Raw genomic sequence first — 15,541 nt, 5'->3', positions numbered from 1 at the left:
AAGTGCGGTTTTCAGGTTCTGCTTTTCCGTCAGTAGCTATTTACTTGATAGATTTGGTCCAGGTAGAACATCCCTCTAATTCGTGGCAACCACTTATTGGTTTTTCACTGTGGCTCAAAATTAGTTCGTAACAGTTTCATTTATTTTCTCCTTAATTGTGGATCACTGTGGTATGATTTGCTTAGGCCCATCCACTACATTGGAATCCGGCTGTTTTATTCAATTACATACAGTCTTTTTTAGCGGTGTTTTGTTCTGACAGACAACGAATGTTGGGTAAAAAGATTCCGAGTTTCTACGCTCTAATTTCTTAGTTATGTGAGTAATAATATTTTGATGTTCTCGATTACAAGTTTTTGATATTTAAAAGAATTTTAATCTAAAATAATATGCCATACCAGTGGAAATCGTAGGATTATTATTCCTTCCGCATTTATTGTTATATAGACGTTCACTTGAAGACGTGGCTCTTAGTGCCACGAAACCGGTAGTGATCCAACGATAAAGGACTAAATACAGCTGAAGTGGTTTATTAATACCCAAGATGTAAACTTCGAAAGGTTGTAGAGAGTGTTTTGAGACACAATCGAGGGTAGAAACCCGTGTCCGGAGACGTCACTCAAGCAGTTATAGCGACTGACTGTCACGATTGCCAGAGGAGAAGATGGAGCTAGCTACTGCGCAAGAAGACTTTGTCTCCTACGAATGCGATGCTCTACGAGGGCTATTCGGAAAGTAAGGAACGATAGGTCGCGAAATGGAAACCACAGTGAAAATCAAAACTGTTTTATTTGCAACAGTTAGCTACAATACCCAGCTACTTATCTCCATTGTCGGCGATCGGACTTAGAGGTTTTTCGTAGCGTTGTACCAAATTTCCAATACCCTCGATATAGAAGGCAGCTGACAGTGCTTTCCGCCAATTCTGCGCTGGCCTACAGCTCGTTGTCTGTGCCAAAATGTTGTCTTCATAGCCAGTGGCTCATGTGAGCAGAGATGAAACTCAGAGGGAGACAATTACAGGCTGTATTATGGGTAATCAAACGTTTCCAATTGAAAACGTTGCAGGAGCATCTTCATTGCCCCTGCAGAATGCGACTGGGAATTGTCTTGAAGAAGAAAACGCACGACAGTTATGTAATGTTGGCTGCATAGCTTCAGGGGAAATTTCTTACCAGGCCCTCGTACTTGGTGGGAGACACTATTGTTCTATGTATCTTTATGTGTTCCCAGAACTAAAATAAAGGACGTAACGCTATCGACGGGCGTACTAGAGACACTGCCCAATACACCTGTGCAAAACTTCATCGGATTTTCACTGTGCTTTCCATTTCGCGACCGATCGTTCCTTACTTTCCGAATAACCCCAGTATTACCTCGGTGGACGACGGTATCGGACACGGATTCCCATCTGCAATTTATTGTTCTCCTGGAACTCTCTAAAATCTCCAAGGTTTCCGGTATACCTCGATGTGAGTTACGAGAATTGCTGATACGTCTCGCGTGAAAGTGTCTTCATTAGTAAACAGTATTAACGGGATTACTTGGCGGTTTGCAATTAGCCAGCGAGAAAATTACAATCGTCTACCTTTGTCGCCTTTTGGAAATATTGATTCTGCGGTGGATAATGAGGATAGAGGCCCTGAACACCTAATGTCCGAGACAGTCTTGTATGTGGACCATCGGCACATTTTGAAATTCTGTGTGTGTGTTTGTTGAAGAATAATGTCTTTTGATTCGTCCAAACTGTATTCAGTTGCACGTTGGGATGACGCATGTCTGTTGGGGACTGCAACCGTCTCGCGCTGTTCAGTGAAAACACGAGTACTTACTCTTGAGTCTGGTATTCTGGGGTTAGGATATCGGCTGCTGTATTTCGTACAAGCAGCTGCGTTTCCGTTGCAAAATTTGCACAATAACATCACATTGCCACACTCATCGTTTGTAAACACGAGCAGAATGCTGTAACGATACAGTAGAATTTGGGAACAAGTCACATTCACCGTTGAAAAATTCAGTTACGTAAACTCAAGAAGAACTTCACAGCTTGATCTTCGGAACAAAAATGACAGTCGGTATATGCGAGGGTGGGTCAATAATAAGTCCAAACTGGGATAGAGAGACCAAAGTCGCGTGTACAATATATCTTCCTCGTAAATTTAAACACTTATCCATCTTTCGTCAAGGTGTTGAAAGCCTGTAGCATAGAACTCTTACGCCAGCGTTCGCATGGAACGAATGATCTCTTGGGGATATAACAAGTTTACTCGGTTTCTTACATTTCTGCAACCCACAAGACCGATATGTCATGGGGGTAGCGAAATACCCCTAGAAAGGGAAACAATATGCCAAGATACACAGGAATTAAAGATAATAGCTGTCTGTGGCATTGATTTACGTCAATGGGGCTAACTTAAAATCTGTGCGAGGTAGGGATTCGAAGCAGGATCTCTGGCTTACTAGGCAGAAGCCCTGACTGCTACGCTATTCGGACACAGTGATCACCACAATCGCACCACATATACAATTAAGGCGATCGCGGCCAATGATGCATATGCACACCAAGTTCGAAATGTTACGGGACTCGTCCAGATGCCGCGTGTAATGAGGCTAATGAGCAGGGGCACTACATCAGTAGTGTGTGGTATACGAGGGGCGTTTGAAATGTTCGTGCAAATATAAAAACTACTTACGTGTCTGGGGTAAACCTTATTTATTTTTCGACATAGTCTCCTTTCAGACTTATACACTTCCTCCAACGCTGTTCTAATTTGTTGATCCCTTCCGAATCATAGGAATTGTCCAACTTTGCAAAATAGCTATTAGTTGTTGCAATCACCTCATCGTTTGAGTAAAATCTTTGTCCCGCCAGCCATTTCTTCAAATTGGGGAGCAAATAGTAGTACGAGGGAGCCAAGTCTGGAGGCCACAACTGCTGAGGTGTGTGCTGGTGCATTGTCGTGATGGAAAAGGACTTTTTCGCGGCCAAATCGGCGGCGTTTTTCTTGCAGCTCGGATTTAAAACGCTCCAGTAACGATGAATAATATGCACCTGTAATAGTTTTGCCATTTTCCAGATAGTCGATGAGGATTATCCCTTGCGAATCCCAAAATACAGTCACCATAACCCTTCCTGCCGAAGGAATGGTATTCGCCTTTTTTGGTACAGATTCTCCCTTGGTAACCCATTCTTTAGATTGTTCTTTGGTCTCAGGAGTATAGCAATGTATCCATGTTTCATCCACAGTGACGAAACGACGCTTTAAGTCCTGCGGATTCTTCCTGAACAGCTGCAAACCATCCTTGCAACACTTCGCACGATTCCGTTTTTGGTCATGCGTGAGCAATCGCGGAACCCATCTTGCGGATAGTTTTCTCATGTCCAAATGTTTATGCAAAATATTACGTACCCGTTAATTCGAGATGCCCACAGCAATAGCAATCTGACGCACCTTAACTCTTCTGTTATCCATCACCATATCATAGATTTTATCGATGATTTCTGGAGTCGTAACCTCCACAGGGCGTCCAGAACGTTCAGCATCACTTGTGCCCATATGGCCACTCCGAAAATTTTGAAACCACTTATAAACTGTTCTAATCGAAGGTGCAGTGTCACCGTAATGTTTATCAAGCTTCTCTTTAATCTCCTGAGGCGTTTTGCCTTTCATAAAGTAATGTTTAATCACCACACGAAATTCTTTTTCGTCCATTTTTTGACAATCACTCGACTTCCTTGATTCACACGAATGCCAAACATAAAGGAATAGACCAATAAGGCTGAAACGTGGTGTGCGTTCTTTCCAAAGATGCTACTAACTAAACATGACCTCGATACACGCCGGTGCTGCCATTTCTTGGACTTTGCACGGACTTTTCAAACGCCCCTCGTAAGTTGATAATTCGACTCTGACAGGAGAAATACTAGGGTAGCCTGTGCAGGTGCAGGGACCACTGTGTCCGAATGGTGTAGTGGTCAGTACATCTTCCTGGTAAGCAGCAGATACGGTTCCAGAACCCAGTCTGCCACACATTTTAAATTTACCCCATTGATATAAATCAGTGCCCAGTGGCAGCTAATGTCATTAACTCTTTTTGTGTCTTGATACATAGTGACTGCAGGATCAAAACTGTCTCTGTTCTTTCGGACTTACCGAAAGAACGGACACCACATATCAAAATAATGTGCCCTGTTTTGTGTTTTGTTGAATTCATGTATCCAGCCTATACAAATACTTCCATGAAACATAATTTTAACCATATATAGGATGAATTTCGCTATGGACATGCTTTATGACACTCTTTCGGCTGAAGTCGGGTACACACACTTGCCATCTTGGTCTGACAGCATATCATTAATCATTGGCCGCCGAATACTGACTATCGGCTACCTTCCACGCAACATGTGCTGCCACCTTTCAGAAACTTGTAGCCGAGAAATTTAAAAAGATGTCGGTATTCCGGAATTTTATTTATTGACCCACAATTGTACTCAAAAATGGTTCAAATGGCTCTGAGCACTATGGGACTTAACATCTGAGGTCATCAGTGCCCTAGAACTTAGAACTACTCAAACCTAACTAACCTAAGGACATCACACACATCCATGCCCGAGGCAGGATTCGAACCTGCGACCGTAGCGGTCGCACGGTTCCAGACTGTAGCGCCTAGAACCGCTCGGCCACACCGGCTGGCACAATTGTACTATTGGTCCTCAAACAGCGTTACTGAAGCTGTTGGAGCAGCACATCATGTGACCACGGTACAGGAGAGCGCGGAGGCGTTACCTTTGGCGTAAGCGATGTTGTCGAACTGGTCCGAGATCTGGGCCTGCGTGAGCACGTCGTCCTCTTGCGGCGTCATGGCGCGAGTGCTGAGGCGGCAGTCAGCAGACAGGCCCAGCTGCAACTCATCCAGCACAAATTGCTCGTCCAGACGCCACTCCGTCTCCACCTGTCAAAACACAAAGTGGAACATACCGAAACAGCACCAAAGTAGAAGCGCTGTGATCGTCAACCCTAAGGTTTGATACAATTGCGTAAGCTCCCACGATCTGCTTCAGTTCGAATAAAATCCTTTTGGGCCTGAGATGACGTCAGTTTGAAACCAAAAACAGATTTTAAACCGATCTTTCGCCCCTCTTTGAAGTGGTACTCTTCACAGCCACTAAACTGTTGGATTCGAGAAATGGTCTATCGTTCTATTTCGGCTGCCGGCTGTCTTAGTCCAATGGGCTTCGTGTGTTCGCCAGTCAGAAGCTCCTCAAGGTACGACTTTATTTTGTTTTCTGGGTCATCAGTCTTCTGACTGTTTTGATGCAGTCCTCTGTGAGTTCCTCTCCTGTGACAAGCTTTCCATGTCAAGGTAGGACTTGTAGCCTACGTCCTCACTATCTACTGGATGTATTCCAACCTCTGTTTTCCTCTACAGTTTTTACCCTCTACAGCTCCCTCTAGTTCCATGGAAGTTATTCCCTAACGTTCTATCGGATGTCCCTCCATCCTGTCACTTCTTCTTGCCGGTATTTTCCATATATTCCTTTCCTCGCCAATTCTACAAAGAACTCCCTCATTCCCTATCTTACAAGTCCCCTTAATTTTCAACGTTCTTCTGTAGCACCACATCTCAAAAGCTTCGATTCTCTTCTGTTTCGGTTTTCTCTACTACATACTGATGTGCTCCAAACGTACATTCTCAGAAATTTCTTTCTCAAATTAAGACCTATGTTTGATAATAGTAGACTTCTCGTGGCCAGGATTGCCCTTTTTTACCAGCGCTAACTATCTTTTTATATCCTCCTTGCTTCGTTCGCCATGAGTTACTTTGCTGCTTAGATAGCAGAATTCCTTAACTTCATGTACATTGTGAACACCAGTTCTGATGTAAAGTTTCTTGCTGTTCTCATTTCATCTACTTCTTATTACTTTCGTATTTATTTGGTTTACTCCCGTTCCATATTCTGTACTCATTACCATTCAAACCATTCAGCAGATCATGTAATTCTTCTTCACTTTCACTGACTACAGCTATGTAATCAGCGAATCTTATCATTAATATCCTTTCACCCTGAATTTTAATCCCTCTCTTGAAGCTTTCTTTTATTTCCGTCACTGCTTCTCCGATGTGTAGGTCGAACACCAGAGGCGAAAGATTACATCCCTGTCTTACACCCTTTCTAATCCTACCACTTCGTTCTTGGTCTTTCACTCGTATTGTTCCCTCTTCGTTCTTGTCCATCCTGTATACTGCCGTCTTTCCCTACATTTTATCCTTATTTTTCTCAAAATTTCGAGCATCTTGCACCGTTTTTCACTGTCGAAAGCTTTTTCCAGATTGACAGATCGTATGAACGTCTCATGATTTTTCCTGGGTCTTGCTTCCATTATCAACCGCATCGTGAGAACTGTCTCCCTGGTGCCTTTACCTTTCCTAAAGCCAAACTGATCGTCATCTAACAGATCCTCAATTTTCTTTTCCATTCTTTTTTATATTATTCTTGTCAGCAACTTGGGTTGATGAGCTGTTAAGCTGATTGTGTATTCTCACACTTGTCTCTCTGCGCTATCTCTGAGATTTTTTGGATGAGCTTTTTCTGAAAGTCTGATGTACATCGGCAGTCTTACACACTCCACTCACCATCATGGATGGTCATTTTGTCGCTACTTACTCCAATTACTTTACAAATTCCAGTGGAATTGACTACCCCTTCTGCCTTATCTGATCTTAAGCTGGCATTTAAATTCTTATTCTAATGCTGGATCCCCTTCCTCTTCCCTGTAAAACGGTATAAACAAGCGGCGACAGAAAAATTGTCTTGCAGTATCGATGTCTTGCTACAGGTAAACGCAAGCCCGCGTAGAAGGCAACGATTCGTTGTTGCGAGAGTAGAAGAGACCCTCTGTGTAACTACCAATGACGTCAGGTTGTTAGCTTGTTAAAAAAAACTTAACTGACGCTTTTTAGACATGCTCTTAGGCAGAAAAATAGAAAAAATGGTATAAAATTTCGTGTGAACTGGTAGTGCTACAGACTTCGGTACTACAGTTACCACTTGACACGATACTTTTTATGAGGTTTGTTTGCACCATACCCGAAAAGCACCAATGAGGTATTCACACTCCCTGACAAAAGAAGCAAACCATCTAGAAGGAAAGTATACTTGACAGGTCAGAGGGTATGTGATGTTATATTATTGATTACAAAGTAGAGTCAAATTTTCAAAAATCTTCGTACTACAGGCTCTCTTCTCAGTATGACGTTATACCATCTCCGACGTGCATGCATGCACTGATTTGATTGGGCAGGGTGTCATAAAGTCTTTGTATCTTGTCACGAGTCAGACTGTCCCAAACTTGATACATTATCTGATCGAAAGTATCCAGACACCTGGCTGAGCCGGCCGGAGTGGCCGTGCGGTTCTAGCCGCTACAGTCTGGAGCCGAGCGACCGATACGGTCGCAGGTTCGAATCCTGCCTCGGGCATGGATGAGTGTGATGTACTTAGGTTAGTTAGGTTTAATTAGTTCTAAGTTCTAGGCGACTGATGACCCCAGAAGTTAAGTCGCATAGTGCTCAGAGCCATTTGAACACCTGGCTGAAAATGACTTACAAGTTCGTGTCGCCCTCCATCGCTAATGCTGGAATTCAGTATGGTGTTGGCCCACCCATAACTTTGATGACAGTTTCGACTCTCGCAAGCATACGTACAATCAGATGCTGGAAAGTTTCTTTGAGAATGGCAGCCCATTCTTCACGGATTGCTGCACTGAGGAGAGGTGTCGATGTCGGTCGGTGAGGCAGGCACGAAGTTGGCGTTCCAAAACATCCCAAATGTGTTCTATAGGATTCAGGTGAGGACTCTATGCAGGCCACTCCATTACAGGGATGTAATCCTCATGTAACCATTCCGTCACAGGCCGTGCATTATGAACAGGTGCTCGATCGTGTTGAAAGATGCAATCGCCATCCTCGAATTCCTCTTCAACAGTGGGAAGCAAGAAGGTGCTTAAAACATCAATGTAGGCATGTGCTGTGAAAGTGACACGCAAAACAACAAGGGGTGCAAGCCCCCTCCATGAAAAACACGACCATACCATAATACCACCACCTCCGAATTTTACTGCTGGTGCTACACACGCTGGCAGATGACGTTCACTGGGCATTCGCCATACCCACACCCTGGGATCGGATCTCCACATTGTGTACCGTGATTCTTCACTCCACACAACGTTTTTCCATTGTTCAATCGTCCAATGTTTACGCTCCTTACACCAAGCGAGGCGTCGTTTTAGATTTACCAGCGTGATGTGTGGCTCATGATCAGCGCTCGATCATGAAATCCAAGTTTTCTCACCTCCCGCCTACCTGTCATAGTACTTGCAGCGGATACTGATGCAGTTTGGAATTCCTGTGTGATGGTCTGTATGGATGTCTGTCTATTACAGATTACGACCCTCTTCAAGTGTCGGTGGTCCCTGTCAGTCAACAGACGAGATCCGCCGGTAGGCTTTTGTTCTCTATTTGCCCATTAACGTTTCCTCTTCACTATCACAGCGGAAGCAGTGGACCAAAGGAAATTTAGGAGTGTGGGAATCTCGCCTGCAGACTTGTGACACAAATGAAACCGAATCACCTGACAACATTCGAAGTCCGTGAATTCCACAGAGCGACCCATTGTGCTCTCTCACGATGTCTAGTGACTAATGAAGTCGCTGATATGGAGTATCTGGCAGCAGGTGGCAGCTCAGTGCACCTAATCTGAAAAACATATGCTTTTGGAGGTGTCGGATAGTTTTGTTCACATAGTGTATCTTGTATACTCGTTCTGGGATAGAATTGACGTCCGATCTAGTACCACACATGTTCTATTTGGGACAGATCTAGGGGTTCTTGCTGACCACAGAAGCACATGAATATCACGCATGCGGCTCATACAGTCGCTTTCCATATCTGTATGGGCATTATCCTGTTGGAAGATGGCGCGACGATACTGCCGCGCGAGAGATAAGTCAAAGTTTCCTCAATCATTACCATTCGGGACCTGAAATGATACCCAATGGCTATCCACTCCATGACGGCAGGAATAACACCACTGCGCCTCTCCAAAACATTTGGTGAATGGGACCTCCTGCAGGTCGCCGCCATACTCACAAGTGCTGGTCCTCCACTATAGTGCAGAACCGCGATTCTGAGCACAACGGGAAGCCATTCATCAGCAGTCTATGTCTCCCGACCAAACGCAGGCGCTTGTGGTGTTAACGGCAGCCCACAGATGGGACGTTGGCCTCCTGATCCAGCTACTGCTGGTCTCTGACCGATGGTGCAAGATGGCACATTATGTTGCAGAGGGTTCAGTACTCGTTGCCAGCTGGCAGGACCAAACGATATGGGTCAGTGGTTAGCAGACTGGACACTCATGCGGTTGACTGCAGTACAAACCCCTGCCTGGCCATCCAGATTTGCATCTTCCGTGATTTCTCTAAATATTTGCTACCATCCGCCTGGGAGCTTCCTTCGATAAGGGCACAGCTGATTTCTCTTCCCCATCCTTTCTTAGTCTGAACTTGTGCTCCGTCTCTAATGACCGCGCTGCCGACGGGGCGTTACACTCTAATCTTCCTTCCTTCTTTCCTTCCTTCCTGTGGCAGGTGCAGATGTGAAAGAGGTACGATGTACTTGGTGCTCAATGCGGCGACACGCCCTTGTGGTGATCAGACGTGGTCGACCGGAACCTTGACGAGGAGTATGCCTGCCCTCTCGTGCAGACCAACATCGGACTACTGTCACATCCGAATACCCCAAAAGTTTGGATATTGTACGTTTTGACCAGCCTGCCGAATGGAGACCCGTAATGAGCCCCTCTCAGACTCTTTCACTTGCTGATAGTGCTGTCTCAGACGAGTACACTGCATGTCCGTGCCCCCTACAGTGATCACACAACATATGACGTAGTTCACGCATCTTACACGGTCCAGTCACTTAATGCGACCACCGCCTAAGTTCTACGTCAACATGCAACAGCCATTCACAGACGGCAGGTCGCAGCATTACATAAAGCGTGTCTGGGGGACGCGGGAGACAGTGTAGTCGTTGTCGTAATATGGAAATGGGGCGATTTATCTCACCTCCTAAAGGGCACAAACATTGGGATTCGGACCAAGTTTGGAAGCATTTTCGAAACGGCTAAGTTTGTAAACCGTTGGCATGCCGCCGGCCGAAGTGGCTGAGCGGTTCTAGGCGCTACAGTCTGGAGCCGCGCGACCGCTATGGTCGCAGGTTCGAATCCTGCTTGGGGCAGGATGTCCTTAGGTTAGTTAGGTTTAAGTAGTTCTCAGTTCTAGGGGACTAATGACCTCAGAAGTTAAGTCCCATAGTGCTCAGAGCCATTTGAACCATTTGTTCGCATACCACCGAGATTAAAGTACACTGAGATGACAAAAATCTTGGGATACCTCATAATATCGTGTCGGACTTCTTTTTTCCCGGCGTAGTGCAGCAACTCGGCGTGACATGGGCTCAACAAGTAGTTGGAAGTGTCCTCCAGGTGCCATGCTGCCTCTATAGCCGTCCACAGTTGCAAAAGTGTTTCAGTGCAGGATTCTGTGCACGAACTGATCTCTCCCATACACTGATACGCCAAAATACTATAACCACTGCCCACCGCAACGTTGGATGAAACTTGGTGACGTTGCGGGCATGTGACACGCTAACAGAAGTACACTCCTGGAAATTGAAATAAGAACACCGTGAATTCATTGTCCCAGGAAGGGGAAACTTTATTGACACATTCCTGGGGTCAGATACATCACATGATCACACTGACAGAACCACAGGCACATAGACACAGGCAACAGAGCATGCACAATGTCGGCACTAGTACAGTATATATCCACCTTTCGCAGCAATGCAGGCTGCTATTCTCCCATGGAGACGATCGTAGAGATGCTGGATATAGTCCTGTGGAACGGCTTGCCATGCCATTTCCACCTGGCGCCTCAGTTGGACCAGCGTTCGTGCTGGACGTGCAGACCGCGTGAGACGACGCTTCATCCAGTCCCAAACATGCGCAATGGGGGACAGATCCGGAGATCTTGCTGGCCAGGGTAGTTGACTTACACCTTCTAGAGCACGTTGGGTGGCACGGGGTACATGCGGACGTGCATTGTCCTGTTGGAACAGCAAGTTCCCTTGCCGGTCTAGGAATGGTAGAACGATGGGTTCGATGACGGTTTGGATGTACCGCGCACTATTCAGTGTCCCCTCGACGATCACCAGTGGTGTACGGCCAGTGTAGGAGATCGCTCCCCACACCATGTTGCCAGGTGTTGGCCCTGTGTGCCTCGGTCGTATGCAGTCCTGATTGTGGCGCTCACCTGCACGGCGCCAAACACGCATACGACCATCATTGGCACCAAGGCAGAAGCGACTCTCATCGCTGAAGACGACACGTCTCCATTCGTCCCTCCATTCACGCCTGTCGCGACACCACTGGAGGCGGGCTGCACGATGTTGGGGCGTGAGCGGAAGACGGCCTAACGGTGTGCGGGACCGTAGCCCAGCTTCATGGAGACGGTTGCGAATGGTCCTCGCCGATACCCCAGGAGCAACAGTGTCCCTAATTTGCTGGGAAGTGGCGGTGCGGTCCCCTACGGCACTGCGTAGGATCCTACGGTCTTGGCGTGCATCCGTGCGTCGCTGCTGTCCGGTCCCAGGTCGACGGGCACGTGCACCTTCCGCCGACCACTGGCGACAACATCGATGTATTGTGGAGATCTCACGCCCCACGTGTTGAGCAATTCGGCGGTACGTCCACCCGGCCTCCCGCATGCCCACTATACGCCCTCGCTCAAAGTCCGTCAACTGCACATACGGTTCACGTCCACGCTGTCGCGGCATGCTACCAGTGTTAAAGACTGCGATGGAGCTCCGTATGCCACGGCAAACTGGCTGACACTGACGGCGGCGGTGCACAAATGCTGCGCAGCTAGCGCCATTCGACGGCCAACACCGCGGTTCCTGGTGTGTCCGCTGTGCCGTGCGTGTGATCATTGCTTGTACAGCCCTCTCGCAGTGTCCGGAGCAAGTATGGTGGGTCTGACACACCGGTGTGTCAATGTGTTCTTTTTTCCATTTCCAGGAGTGTATATAAGAGGAGCAGACGGCGACGGGGTTCACCTTAGTTTAGATATGGGCTGCAAAAGGTGAAATCCATTGAGATAATCGACGCTGACAAACGGTAGGTTATTATTAAGCAGGGACTGCGAACGAATATCTCGAAAATAGCAAAGTTGGTCGAATGTTCACGTGCTACTGTCTCGAGCGTCTACTGGAAGAGGTAGAAGGACAGTGACACTACTACTAGGCGCTAAATGGTTGGACGTCCACGACTCTTCACAGAACTTGGGGTTCGGAGGCTTGTCTGCTCTATGGCATATCCGCCGAAAGAGCAAAAAAAAAAAAAAAAAAAAAAACGCTCTGAGCACTATGGCACTCAACTGCTTAGGTCATCAGTTCATCAGTCCCCTAGAACATAGAACTACTTAAACCTAACATCACACACATCCATGCCCGAGGCAGGATTATAACCTGCGACCGTAGCGGTCTCGCGGTTCCAGACTGTAGCGTCTAGAACCGCATGGCCACTCCGGCCGGCCGCCGAAAGAGCACAGTGATGGTGCACGAACGAGTGTTTTTCGGAACACATCGCCCATCGTTCAGTTTTGAACGTCGAGATCCTCAGCAGACCACCCCTATGTGTTCACAAGTTGACCTAACGACATCGTCATTTACCACTATTAGCCATAAAAATTGCTACACCACAAGATGACGTGCTACAGACGCGAAATTTAACCGTGTAAGGGGGAGAAATGCGTAACATCACGTTTCCGACTTTGATAAAGGTCGGATTGTAGCCTATCGCGATTGCGGTTTATCGTATCGCGACATTGCTGCTCGTGTTGGTCGAGATCCAATGACTGTTAGCAGAATATGGAATCTGTGGGTTAAGGAGGGTAATACGGAACGCCGTGCTGGATGCCTATGGCTTCGTATCCCTAGCAGTCAAGATGACAGGCATCTTATCCACATGGCTGTAACGGATCGTGCTGCCACGTATTCGTCATCGCCATACTGGCGTATCACCCGGCGTGATGGTATGGGGTGCCATTGGTTACACGTCTCAGTCACGTCTTGTTCGCACTGACGGCACTTTGAACAGTGGACGATACATTTCAGATGTGTTACGACCTGTAGCTCTACCCTTCATTCGATTCCTGCTAAACCCTACATTTCAGCAGACTCGTCACAATACGCCAGTCAATGCTGTTGATGAACTGTGGTATCGTATTGAACCTGCATGGGCAGCTGTACCTGTACACGCCATCGAAGCTCTGTTTGACTCAATGCCAAGGCGTATCAAGTCCGTTTTTATGGGTACTGATTGCTCAGGATCTATGCACCCAATTTGCCTGTAGCAATTTTAATGGGCAGTAGTGTACGATTGCAGTAGACACGGGCTATCGGGATTCGTTCCCTCGATCAATGGAAACGTGTCGGCTCTTCGGGTGAATCTCATTTTTGATACACTAGGTCGATGGTCGTCCCCACAAACGCCGTCGTCGAGGTGAACGGCAACTCGAAATGTGCAGCGCGCCACGGATGCACGCTGGTGAGAGCAGTCTTATGCTATGGGAGACATTCTCCTACGTCTACATGGGAATGTGGAGTTCATAAATAGCTGCAAATAGTCTCCAAGCTGCCGAACATAATTATTCACAGCCAATGGTTGGTTTAGAGGATCCAGTCCACTTCATGTAAACACAGTCCACGCCACTATGGAGCCACCACCAACTCGCACAGCGTCCATGGCTTCGTGGTGTCGGCGCGACGCTGTAACCCTACCGTGAGCTCTTAGGAACTGAAATCGTGACATACCATACCAGCCCATGGCCTTCCAGTCGTCTAGGGTCCACGCTACTGCTCTCGATCGTTAAGGGGCTCCGGAAAGGCTCAAAATCATGAAAAGTTCAATTTTTACTTTTTTTGCGTTTTCTGAATCTGCAGACTATTACCTTTTAATAGATATATAATTTATTCAATTCCGAAGACTACAACTATTTTTAAATTTTTTTCGAAATGTGTTCTACATGGGCGTGACCCACTGTGGCTCTGTTAAACTGCTGTCAAATGGTGTTATTATTAACGTCCGTGTTCATCAGGTACATTTTAGTGATGTGAGATAAAGTATGTTGTGGCTAACCTGTGATGGTTCAATATATATCGCTGGTGTGATTGTCGATTGTTTCATATTTATTTACTCTGTCATTATCTCGAAAATATTCGTAATTAAATCTGTTTCTTGAGTCTCTGTTTTGTTGAAGTATAATAATGAATAAAAGTAAAGTTATTAGAAATCCTCTGAAGGCTTTTAAGAAAAGGAGAAATGTTGGAAAGCCAAAGGTATGTGTTATTACTGTAAACAATAAAGACGATAACCAAGTGAGTGAACCTAACCTCTCAAGTACACCTGCCCATAGCAGTCAAAGTGGGAAAGAAAATACTTCACAGAAGAAGCTTGGTTCAATGAGTGAAAACTATGAATGTTTTATGGGCGAATCGGATGTGAATGAAATATTTGATATGTCGGTTCTCAAAGGAATTTTTTCAAACTGTGTAAGATGTATTCATTGTAGTGAAGTTGGTCTGGAACTCTTCATAATAAAGCACGTAGGACTTGCTAGTGAAATACAACTGAAATGTGATAAGTGTTCATACATGACCACCTTTTGGAACAGTGTTGCAGTAACTGCAACTGAAGAAAATGGTAGCAAAATCTACGAACACAACAACGAGCGATGCTTGCTTTCGACAAGGAACGCCTTCGGGCTGCAGACAGGGCTGTAAAGAGTCTACAAATACAAGCAAGAGTAAACAGGAGGAGGAACAAGAGGAAGCTGGAGGAGGAGTTTGCAGAGGATGAAGATAATCCATCCTATGGACCTGGAATGCACTAAAAAGTTAGTCCAATCTTTGTCGCTCGATTCCCAAAACTTTTATTTTCTCATACTAATTACATGTTTTCTAAGGATCTTCCAAATATACACTCCTGGAAATTGAAATAAGAACACCGTGAATTCATTGTCCCAGGAAGGTGAAACTTTATTGACACATTCCTGGGGTCAGATACATCACATGATCACACTGACAGAACCACAGGCACATAGACACAGGCAACAGAGCATGCACAATGTCGGCACTAGTACAGTGTATATCCACCTTTCGCAGCAATGCAGGCTGCTATTCTCCCATGGAGACGATCGTAGGGATGCTGGATGTAGTCCTGTGGAACGGCTTGCCATGCCATTTCCACCTGGCGCCTCAGTTGGACCTGCGTTCGTGCTGGACGTGCAGACCGCGTGAGACGACGCTTCATCCAGTCCCAAACATGCTCAATGGGGGACAGATCCGGAGATCTTGCTGGCCAGGGTAGTTGACTTACACCTTCTAGAGCACGTTGGATGGCACGGGATACATGCGGACGTGC

The 15,541-nt window shown here is 46.3% G+C and overlaps 1 protein-coding gene across 1 annotated transcript in view; it reads right to left on the bottom strand.

The window, feature by feature from the left end:
- Nucleotides 1-15,541, bottom strand: part of LOC126484975 (aminopeptidase N-like) — a 164,578-nt gene that overhangs the window by 95,911 nt on the left and 53,126 nt on the right. The window contains exon 7 of the mRNA XM_050108579.1: nt 4,788-4,953. Within this exon, the coding sequence (XP_049964536.1) occupies nt 4,788-4,953 (166 nt within the window). The remainder of the gene's footprint in view (nt 1-4,787; nt 4,954-15,541) is intronic.

This window comes from Schistocerca serialis, chromosome 6 (assembly GCF_023864345.2).
Source record: "Schistocerca serialis cubense isolate TAMUIC-IGC-003099 chromosome 6, iqSchSeri2.2, whole genome shotgun sequence".
NCBI lineage: Eukaryota > Metazoa > Arthropoda > Insecta > Orthoptera > Acrididae > Schistocerca > Schistocerca serialis.
This window is presented reverse-complemented; position numbering and strand designations above follow the sequence as displayed.